Here is a 12,163-nt window from a genome sequence, read left to right as displayed (position 1 = left end):
CACCAGGGAAACATCCTCAGCATCTACCTTGTCAAGCCCCCTAAAAATCTTATTTTTCAATAAAACCTCTCATTCTAAACTCCAGTGAGGGCAGAGGCAGTGGCATAGTGGTATTACTAGACTAGTATTCCAGAGATGCAGGGTAATGCGCTGGGTTTGAATCCCACCACGGCAGATGGTGAAATTTGAATTCAATAAGCATCTGGACTTAAAAGTCTAATGGTGAGTTAATTGTTATAAAAACCCATCTAGCTCACTAATCTCCTTTAGGGAAGGAAATTTGCCTGGTCCTGACCCAGGTTCTCAAATGCCCTCTGAAATGGCCGAGCAAGCCAGTCAGTGAGCTCACCGCCACCTTCTCAAGGGCAATTAGGGATGGGCAATAAATGCTGGCCTAGCCACGTGCTACGAATGGATTTTGAAAATACATATTTTAACCTCCTCTAAGTAAATTAGCGAACATAAATTTTTTTAAGTTGTTCATCCAGAACTGCAGAACCTGAAGTGCTAATGATCGATGTCCCGTTAGATTGTTATATTGGCTGCAGTTCAGAGAACCCAACCCCTTCCCAGAACCACAGGTCTATTACACTGAGACAATTAGATTTATGTATATAATCAATTCTAATAATTAACAATTTTCCAGATGTCTATATTACTAGCAAATCACATACTTCCTGCAGATATGCGAATTAAACATACGGATACATTTTAAACTAACTTTGACAAGAAACATGACATTGTATGGCGACATTCAAAATAATAAATTCATGGTCAATGGATGCCACGAGTTAATATCCAGTTATGATGCAGCACCAGAACACTAATTTAACCAAATTGAAAAGTTTGAGCATTGTACCGAGAGGTGGTCTTGTTCCACTGGTGCTGTCCACCAGGTGTGGTAATGCACAAGTGTCTGCTTTCCCAACATCAACAGCAGTATACAACAACTTGCATGTACATAGCTCGTTTAATATAGTAAAATGTCCCAAAACTCTTGGCAAGAGTATTAGCAAAGAAAAATTGATACTGAATCATAATGGCCCAAGAGCTAGGTTTTAAGGAATGTTATAAAGTCAGAGAGGTTTAGGGAGGGAATTCCAGAACTTGGGACCTTGGCAGCTGAAGACAGGGCCTTTAATGGCGGAACGAGCAAAATCGGGGGTGCTCAAGAGACCAGAATAGGAGGAACACAGAGAGCTCAGAAGTTTGTAGGACCTTACAGCGTTATAACTATGGCTCCCTTTTGACATCAAAAACCCACAATTTTGGACTTGAAGCTCGTCAATTCTGTTCCCACCCCCCAATTATCTATAGGACGGAGGCGGTGAATTATTTACTAACACTTTGGTTTATGTTTAACAAGAATGATTGGAGGAATAATACAGGCTCATCACATTCATCATCCTGCCGCTCTCTACCTGGGAAATGGGGTCAGCATACAAGTAGATAAGATTGTGTATATAGTTTTCTCACCTTCCTTTGAGAATCCTAAAAGATATAGTGTCTTTGTTGCTTTAAAAATGTCGCAATCAATCTTCAGCCAGTGTGGCTTAGTTTTTTTGGACGATCCTGGAGCTCTGATACAGTAGCATTTTTGAGAGGCGGAGGAGTTGGATAGATTGTATTCCTACTCTCACTTTCCACGTGGATGAGCGCTAACATACCTGACACATTCTCATCAGTTGTTTCCTCAAAAGGTAGGGTTGTTCGATTTTGAATGTTGTAGAACTTTTTTTTAAAAGTGCCCAGAAATACCACAACGTATAAAAGGAATGTTCAGAAATATTTAGCCATACCTTGCTGAGTAGTGCACAAAAACACATTTTAAAAATCGGGATTTGATTATTCCATAATACCTACATTAATCAGATAGACAACTTTGGACAAAAAGAAAATACCGCAGGTGCTGGAAATCTGAAATAAAAATAGAAAATGCTGGAAATACTCAGCTCGTTCGGTTTAATGGGCCTGTTAAAGACTAAGGAAAGATTGCAACAACAAAATCCTTTTTTAAAAAAAAGTGAGTGGTTCTCTAAGCATCCAAAGTATTCTGACTTGAAGTGCACCATTGATTGAAGAAAACCAATTACTTAAGACCATCAGCTGCATCCTTGATGTACTTTGAACAGATTAGCGTGCGGTCACGCATATAATGGCAGGAACAGAAGACAGCAATATACCCATACCTCAATTCCTGCAGCCCATTTTAATGTGCAAACCTTTCACACAGGAATGTTACTTATCTCATGAACAGCATTTATCCTCGTTATCATTGCTAGTCACATTTGTCACATAGGAAATGAAGGAGCAAAGATGCGACCGCCAGTTCACTGACTTCTAATTATGTCTTTCAGCTGCTAAAGGTTAAACATCTCAAACCATAATGAAAGCAAACTGGTTTGTACTTTCAGATACATTAAAAATCTGTTGTTGAGGGAAGCTAAATTCAAGGCCCCATTTAAACAGCTCCAAGTGACAAAGGCATTGAATGTTCCATTGGTCAGTTCAGGTTAATTTTTTAAAAACCGATAAATATGAATCCAAGAAAACATGTTAAAGTTTTTTGCTGAAAAAAGGGACACGTCGAAGCTTTTCGTCTTGCACTCATCAGGACACTCGCAAGAATTCCAATATAAGCGGGGAAACAACGATTTTTAAAGTTAGAGGTCATGCAGTGACTTTACTGCTAGTTGGGTCTATTTTCAATTAATCTCCTGCCATGGCTCTGGTTGTTAAGTCAATGAGTACTTACGGGCCAAGAATAGGCTCGGGTCCATCCTACCTGTGCTGAGTTTACCAATCATAGCTTCAGTTGTCCCAGCCGAAGAAGGGAGAAAACAACAGACGGAAGCATCTGCTCCCGATCACCAACCAGCAACTTCTGTTAGAGATCCATGCACATGGTACCCGCTGGACACTGATAGCTCTTGCAAGATTCACGAATGAGGAATGGTCAGTCGGGTGTGGTACTCGAAGGTGGCTGACATGAGTAAAACAGTTATTTAGCAAGACGTTAATACCCCAAGCTAGAACTACAGACCAAGACCATGTTTGCAATTGCTGTAGCATTAGATTTTTTTTGTTGGTTGGAGTTGTGGAAAAGGCACATTTTTAAACTACAGTTTGAAGGAGAATCTGGTAGTACATGAGGAAATGATCAAGTGTCGTGACACTTAGTGTCGTCTCTTCCTCCTGCACCCTACCCCCAAACAATTACACTTGCAATTCTAACCTCTGGCAAGGGACGGTATTTTTTTTCAGTACAATTTTCTTTTACATTTTTATATGTACGATCTTCAAATGATGTAACCTTTGGTTTTATTTAAGTTGGTGTGGAAACTGGGTGACCTAGATTTATTTTCAGTACACATCAACCAGAACTAAATATAGAGCATGCCACATTTGAGTGAAATGAGGGGTTGGATTTTTAAAATATTAATTATGGCCCTTTTAATGAACCAGCGAGTGAAATATCACCTCGTGTGGCACCAAGACATACAGAGCAGAAGGTTCCAGGTTTCTGTTGGTCAATTGTAGCTGGAGCAGCAGTTGGAGTGCTATTGGCCTTAATGTGGCGCAAAGCTGGTGGGAGAACAATGTCATTGCAAATCACTGACCCTTTCTGCAAAGTGCACTTGCGAAAGGTGAGCACAGGATCGAGCTTGTCTGTGATGCCTTCCAAAGTCAAATAGCCTAGTCTACTGCTCAGAGCAGTTTAATGAGGCATTGGATGGATCCAACAACCGCAAACAAAATCGGGGTAAATCATAAGTATTCAGGAACGCTTGCCAGAACATTTTTCAGAAAATAACACTGCATAAACGCAAATTTTTAACGACGGAATTTAAACATAGTTCACTTTAGAAAATCTGTCATTTTACTTAGCTAACAAACTTAAACCATAATTAAATCATCTATTTAATAACCTGAATTTAAATGTGGGCTTAGTGCTGCTGGAGCTCAATTTCAGATACTAAGTCTGTTAACTTCAGAAGGGCAGCTCCTCATTCGAGTGATTTTTTCCCTCATATGGTCTCTTGCGTGAGATTGTCAGCTCATGTCAAATTAAGGATAGCCAAGAATTCCCCCAGGAATTAGATCGAGATTGTTCAATTTCATGTCTCATCAGATCCTCACGAGCAGAGATGTTCATGTTGATATTCTGGAGTGAATTTAAACTTGCCTGAAAAAATGTCTACGTAACTCACTGCACGAAGTTCCCCTTCTGATGTGAATTTTACATGTCAAATCAAGAGCATGACAAATTAGCATGCCTACAATTGCCAGTGTAATTGCACTAGATGAAATAATTGCTCTGTGATGCAGAAGGGGTTAAACGTAATTACTTACTTTTCAGATTTGATGTTATATTGAGGCTCCACCTACCATTTTAGGTGAACATAAATATCAACATTATTTAAAGAAGGGCAGGGGATTGCTCCCTGCTATCCTGGAAAATATTTATCCTTGAATCCATATAGCATCATCTGGTCATTACCACGCTTCAGTTTGTGGGATATTTTGCAAATAATCTGGCTGCTGTGTTTCCTACATTATAGCCAATTTTAAATGCAGTCATTGTTTGTAAAGTGATTTGGTTGTGAAAGGTGAAAATTCTCTGTTTACCTAAAACGCCATACTTACTAATCGTTATAACCAGTTAGTGAAGCAGCAGACTATGCACTATCTTACTATCTATGTAAGAACTGCAATCACAGATGTTATCATCGATTAAAAGTACAGCTTATACCATAAGGTGTTTTACTAACAGGGAGAAAAACCCATTATGACGACAAAAAAACCAATTTAATTAGTTTCAGTTAGACTTACCTTGGATGTTGTTGTACCTGCAATGTTCAAACAGCATCTTAAAGATAGGGGGCAACGATAATTATGCAGTCAACATACTTTTTGCATTTTGATTTGGATCACCAACAGAAGAGATATGCCAGTCCTGTTGAAAAGCGGTGTTTGGATTGCTAACAGCCATGGTAAGTTGCTACTGCAAATTGATGCAGACAACCCCTCAGTTTCTTAAATTACACATCCCTTTTCTCCATCAATGTCTTTAGTTATTTCTAGAATTTTGATTTATTTCAACATTGGAAGTGGCACTAAACATTGAAAAAATGGTATCTATCTTTTTTTTTAGAAATTTCACTACAATGTGCTCCTACCTCATTGAAATTAAGAACTTAATAAGAAAAAATACATTTAAGAATATGGTCATTTTGTAAAGAAAAAATAAGTTGCATTGGGTAAGTAAATGACACACTTATGTAAAAAAAATACTGGAGATGCAGGTAAAATGTCTCAAAAATGACAATATGGATGTGCAGAGAACCATTTAGATCTGGCAGGATCAATTGTTAATCAATGGCAGTAGAAAGTTGTACTTCACTTGGGTAATCTGAAGACCGAATACAATCTTTCCACTTAATCTTTTCATTAACCTTTGTCCTAGCTGTGCTTTCCAGAGGCCAGAAAAATATTTGTTGAAAGTTTGACTTTAGGGGATTAAATTTAATAATATTCATTATGCATAATGATCTAGAACTTGAGAAATTACACACTCCAAGCAATAACTTTGTGCACATTCCAGTTGCTTAATTTGTAAAACTCTCAATATTCCTCTGTTGCAAGTGCAAAACTCAGCTGGCACAAGCCAACTTTTGAGTTGTGACTTTTTTTTAAAACAAACAATAGTTCCCAATATGACCATTATTAAAATGAATAATATTGCAACCACTCAAATTTATTATAACTGTTTAAGGTTATTGAAGTACCAACAAAATCATTTGGGGCTGATTAGTAGAAGCATCCAAAATCTCTCAAAAATGCTTAGTCGGACTTATGCAAACAATGCCAAATTTTAAATTAGAAGTTTAGTTAAAAATCTAATGTACCTTTAAGGTGATTTATTAAACCAGTAATCTAGATATTTAATTTCTCATCTTTTCAGCCCCCTAGTTGATAAACTTTGAAGTTTAACTTAGACTTGGGTGCCCCCAGATTTGCCAGAATTCTTTCATATTAGAGGAACAAAAATTAGAATGGCTGCAAGAAACCAAGCTAGGTGAATGTATTGAAATACCTATTTCTATACATACAAACAAGAAACTGTGGAAGAAATGAAGGAAAAAGGCGCAAAATCTGCAGGAATAAAATCCATGATTTGGTACTACTGAATTTATAACATTAAATTTTGCTTGCTTATAATAAGTCTTGTGTGCAAAGTATCTTTTAAGACACAGGAAAAGTTTTTATAAGGGAGAAAATTTGATTTTGACATGCTTTGATAATTTCACATTTAAGTCCTGAATATTTGCGCACTATTCTATAAAATCACAAGTATGGCTTACTGTCTGTTTTTCTGGTGAGAAAAATGACAACAGCCTATTTTAATTGCTACTAAACTATCACAAGGTGATAGGATTCTTCAATGCATAAGTCATGTCTTTGGTAGTTATGAGACTTGTTAAGTGTCAGTTCTGGCAGTTTAGGAGGGGGTCACCAAAGTTACCAATGAGCATAATTTTTGCAGTTGAGTACAGGAAAATTTACTAAGCAAACATTCTCCTATTTAGAGATCTAATGCCTTGATGTAGTGTTCCATGTCTCAAAGGATTTCACAAAAACCAAAATACTATATTAGTGAATACATGGCTGTACTGTCTAAAATGATCATTTAAGTACAATGGTTGGTGACTGCACCTCCTGATTTTTAAAGATGACCTAAGGACACTCCCTTTTTAAAATTTATAGGTGAAGACTATGACAGATTGAAAATTGAAACACTCACCTGTTGTAGCAAAATCTGGTGAACAGAACACTTAAGAAACCCGTCATCGTGGAAATTCCAACAAATACTTCAAAACTTCTTTCACTGTATTCAATATCATCAATTAAAAATACATTACTGTGTAGCAATTTCAAATTAAAGGCAACACTGCAGTTAGGACAGCTTTTCTACTTTATTACAAAGAGAAGAAGCTTTAATGTGGTCAGAAAATACAAGATTGATTTTTTTTTAATTCTTTTTTTCCTATGAAATGCTGCTGTTCAACCAGCCATTGTGAATTGTCTCAGTTCACTTCCTGAAGTCCCATCATGTTCAATTGGGTATGGATGTCCTTGGCTGCTGAAAATCTGGCCCTTAAGTGCACAGGGCGACACAGCGGTCCCCTGCTCAGCAGTTCCCGAAATGTCCTGTTTTCATGTATTGCATCCATGCACACCTCCGAAAAATGAGGTACAGCAGGGCAAATATTTTCCAAAATAGATGTCATATATATAATATATACACATTCGTACATACATATCTTTATTCATGTGATGTCCAAAAATTAAAAAAATGTACACTTTTATTACAAAATTGTAACAAAGACTGGACAGTGTTTTGCTCATTCTGGAAAGATGAAGCCCAGTGAACACAACCGTGGAAAACGTCCAGAGGTCGTGGCAATAACGTTCACTTAAACAGTCAAATGTTCTTGCATTTAACTTGGCGGAAATGCCATTCAAAAACATTAGGGGTAGTAAAATGGACAAATCAAATGCAGGCTGCTTATCTTTCCAAATGAAATACAAGGAGGATCTTCACATAAAAATGCACTAAACATTTTTTTTTATTATTACCAGTAATGCTACAATGAACGATGCAAACTTTTTAAATTTTTACACTTTGGAAATTTAGCAATGAAAATGTTGTCGGTCCACTTGTCTTTTAGCAGAACAAAGTCTGCCTGTAGGCTGAAAAATTATTTTGTGTGTCGTTTTTAAACATACCCTGCTCAAAATAATAAAAAAAAAACAGAAAAAAAACAATACAAATTCAGTTGTGTTGGGCAGCACATAATTACTAAGGCAGGACTTCAAAATGTCGATCCATCCACATGAGCCAATTGCCAGATCCTCAAAGAATAAAAACCAGGATGCCTGAGCCACTTCGGTTTCCGCAGTTTGAGTATTGTGCTGAGACAGCCATACCCCATGAACAGTTAAGTCTTTAGAAGGCTTGCTGAGCAGGGTTGTAGTTCAAAGATGACGGCAGATGAGGTCTTTCCTCTAGTTTATCATACTCCAGGTGGAACTCCTGAAATCCAAAAAAAGAAAGTCAGTCATGTGAACAGCAAACTTCCATTTGAAAGCAATATGAGACAGTTGGTGACATCTAAGGATGTACAATATCGGTATATATTCACAGATTAAACGCCACACAACTTGAATTTATATAGTGTCTTAAATGAAAGACTTCCAAAGGTGGAGGAAATAGGTGTAGGAAACTGCAGACAAAGACAAAAAGGGAGAGATTATAATACAACAGTGACTACACTTCTGAAATACTTCATTGGCTATTCCATGCTTGGGATGTCCTGAGGTCATGAAAGATACTATATAAATGTTAAGTCCTTTATTTAGAGATGAAAGAATGTCTGGTCAAAGATGTTTCTTGAGAAGGTTCTTAAGGAGATGAGACAGAGTGGTTTAGGAAGACAGTTCCAAAGAGGAGCACTGAGCCAGCTTAAATCTTAATCAGTGGTGGGTGAAAGAGCAGGGAGGTACAGAAGCCAGATTCAAAGGAACCAATGACTTGGAGGGGTATACAGGGCTGGAGGAGATGGCAGACATAGGGTGGGGCAAGCTCAGAAAAGTATTTAGATACAAGGACAAAGATTTTGAAATTGTTTTATGGGACGTGGAGCTAGTGTAAGTAGGCAACAATGTGGGGTGATCTTGGCTGGTGGTGAGAAAGGCCCTCCCCGTCAGATCCTTCCTACACGCCAGGAGTCTCACCCCCTCTGCACGTTGCCCTCGAGGTGGCTGTGGTGGGGAAGAGACCGTTGTTCACCTCCTTGTGGATTGTGCCTTTGCAAAGAAGGTCTGGAGAGAGATGCAGTGGTTGCTGTTGAGGTTCATCCCGAGCAGTTCTGTGACATAGGACTCTGTGCTCTACGGGCTGTTCCCAGGGACACACACCGAAACAAACATCAACTGTAGCTGGAGGATCATCAACTCGGTGAAAGACGCGCTTTGGTCTGCCCGAAACTTGTTGGTCTTCCAGCACAAAGATTTGTCCCCGACCGAGTGTTGCGGACTGGCACAATCCAAAGTCCAGGACTACGTGCTGAGGGACGCACTAAAGCTTGGGGCACCTGCCGCAAAGGTGCAATGGGGAAGGGTCGCTGTCTAAGACCTTTCTGCCACAGTGCACCGAGGGACTGGGAACTGTTTAGAGCCCCTCGGACTGTACAGCTCAAAATGAAAGGCTGTAAATGATTGGTAACATTGTTTGTACTGATGCACCTGGTGATACATTTTGTAAAAGTTTAACCGGATTGTACCCTTGTAATGGTGTTTTTGAAATGGTTTGGAATGTGATTGAAGATATTTTATGAATAAAGTATATTTTTGCAAAAAAAAACAATGTGGGGTGATCGAGACATGAAGGATGAGAGGCTATGAACAGCAGGATACATGTGAAAGTGTTTCGACTGTAGAGAAATTTTGGATGGTACGATATGGGAGGCCAGCAGCACAGTGTTAGGAATAGTCAAAACTGGCACTCACAAAGGTACATATAAGGGTTTCAGCAATGTAATGGCTGAGGCAAGGATGGAGGTGACAAATTTTGTTGATGGAATTTGTTGATGGCTAGGTTGTTGGTTTAGAATAGGGTGGCAATGTCGTTGGGTTAAAATAGGATGGCATTGTCTGGTTAACATGAGAGAATGGTCATGGAGAGAGATGGAATAAATAGTAAGAAAACAGAGTTCTGAATGGGAACTGAAGATGATTGCTTCCAACTCTCCTATGCTGGGCTGCAGGAAGTTGCTCTGGTAGCACAGATCTAGCCAAGGGGTTGGGAAAAATGCAGAAGTAGAACTGGAGATCATCAGCATACATTATGTCAGACTTGGCCCAATGAAAGTACCCCAAGGTTAAAGCCACCAACTTCAGCAGCTACTCTTCACTGCAGTACTGAAGTAGTGTTGCACCATTGGAGCTGCTGTCCTTTGAATGAGATGTTAAACCAGCCCCCACCTCAGATAGATGTAGGGGATCTCATGGAAACTTCATTCATCTCCCAAGATCACCAAAAAATTGATTATCTGGCCATTTACTTCATTGTTTGTGGACCCTTAAGCTGCCACATTTATCTATATTACAACTGACTACATTGCAAAGCACTTTGGCTATGAAGTGTTTGGAACACTCTTAGGTAGTGAAAGGCACTTTATAAATGAAAGCTATGTAAAAGTCTGTCTGTGGATGAGATCACAGAGGTGCAGCAGGTTCTTAAAAGAGGAGGGGCCTAGGGACAGATGCTTGGGAATCCTGAATATGATTATGTGGGGGGAGGGAAGAGAAGTCATTAGTCAAATAGGTAGGAATGCTGTCATTCAAGGGTGGTTTCATGGTGTTGGATGATGAGAGGCATTAGAGGAAGATGGCATTGTACAACATATTTGATGGTGGAGGAGGGATAAAGCAGCAATTAGCGGAATTCATTCACAGCATTTCAACCAGCTTAAGAAATTGGCTTGCATTTTTATAGCCCCTTATCAAGCATCTCTGATGTATACATTAAATATCTCTGGAATATAATTACTTATCAGCATACACAGCATACTCAACGCAATAGACAGCTGTTATTTAATTAGCAGCTTTTGTTTGAATTGGTGGTAATTTATTCTGCCCTACTTCTTACAACTACAATAACCAGCTTGCTCAAAAGAGTTGCATTAACCAGGTTACAGAAGTGTTACATTAACAAGTACATATTATTCTTTGAGTTAAAATGTAAGCATTTACATTTTAAAGAAAATTGATGCATTACACTGTATAATGATAAATAAACTATCTTTTGAAAGAAAAGGTACTTATAATTGCCAAAATATGTTCTCAGCTTTATTTTGGAGAGACCAGTAAATAGAGGAAGGAATTTTTGATATGGTCAAACTCAATGGAACTTGACAATAACAGTGATGGACTGATATCACCACTTGGTGCTTTAATCAAGCAGTCTGACTTGCTTTAAGAATGGTTTGTATTGTCTCTTCGACTTGGTCACAGTTCCACAAAAATATTACTAAGCAATGCCTTTAGGAATATCTAATGTGAAGCCAGTTCATGGGAACCTGGAATTTCTGAGAGATCAGAAATTCATCTAAACAGGAAAGACCTGCAAGGTCAGCATCTTTGCTATTTGGCTAACTACACAAGTTTTCACTGATTAAAAATCTAGTGCCCGATGTATACGGCAATTGCCAAATCAGATTTATACCACACTGTCAACTGTTAGAAATCAGCTGGGCCTTTGCAAATCTTACAAAATGTTATCTGACCTGATCTGCGGAGAAATGCCTCCCGCCGCAAAGTTGCAGGTTAAATTCACAGAACAGTCAGACTTTAAAAAGGCACCTTTCCTCTCAGTATTTTAATTTCCTTACATCATATTTTGCGATCTCCTTGGAGTTTAATTTTCAAAATATTCAAATCATTTTTAAAGGTTTATGCCAAAAAACCCCAAAATCAACAAAACATCCCTTCACTGCAAATATACAGAACTTTATAGTGTATAGGGAAATATGAATAAAAGGTGCAGAGTTATACTAGATGCTTACATTGCTGTTTGATGATCAGGGAAAGAAAAGCTTTGCATGATATTCCAATGCATTCACAAGAGATCTGCTTGCCAGCCGCCAACTGCCACAGAACTTTTCATTGTCCTGTTAGCTCGTTTAAAATAAAACTTCAACATCTGAGCTTGGAGATCAGTCAGCTGACCACTGGAGAGTTGCAAAATGCAGTTTTACACCAGTTATACTCCAACTAGTCTAAAACTGAAACAGTGCGAGATTATCTCCTCCAAAAAAAACCTGATTTGCTCCCACTGCAGTTGCATTGCACTTCTTAAACTGCACAGGTTCTGGATGTGCAACATAATTGAACCATTAGAATACTTCGTCACGAGCAACAAATGTCAGCTTTCTGCATTGAAACTTGGTGGAATTTGCAGCAAAATGGTTCAGTTTCCCTTGGTTGAATACCAACTAAAATCAGGGACTGTTGAGAAGAGGGTATGATTACAGGGATCGAATATGCATATTCTGCATCGATTACATTAGCCACTAGGATTTTAAAGTGTGTTTTGGGG

At 38.5% G+C, this 12,163-nt stretch overlaps 1 protein-coding gene across 3 annotated transcripts in view; it reads right to left on the bottom strand.

Moving 5' to 3' along the window:
* Positions 1-6,958: 6,958 nt before the first annotated feature.
* cnot2 (CCR4-NOT transcription complex, subunit 2) overlaps positions 6,959-12,163 on the bottom strand; it is a 143,981-nt gene continuing 138,776 nt past the window's right edge. For all 3 annotated transcript variants that reach the window (XM_078567884.1, XM_078567887.1, XM_078567886.1), the window contains one exon: positions 6,959-8,098. In XM_078567884.1, coding sequence (XP_078424010.1) covers positions 8,012-8,098 — 87 coding nt within the window. In that variant the 3' untranslated portion in view covers positions 6,959-8,011. The remainder of the gene's footprint in view (positions 8,099-12,163) is intronic.

The sequence above is a fragment of the Cetorhinus maximus genome, chromosome 22 (genome assembly GCF_964194155.1).
Source record: "Cetorhinus maximus chromosome 22, sCetMax3.hap1.1, whole genome shotgun sequence".
Classification (NCBI taxonomy): domain Eukaryota; kingdom Metazoa; phylum Chordata; class Chondrichthyes; order Lamniformes; family Cetorhinidae; genus Cetorhinus; species Cetorhinus maximus.
This window is presented reverse-complemented; position numbering and strand designations above follow the sequence as displayed.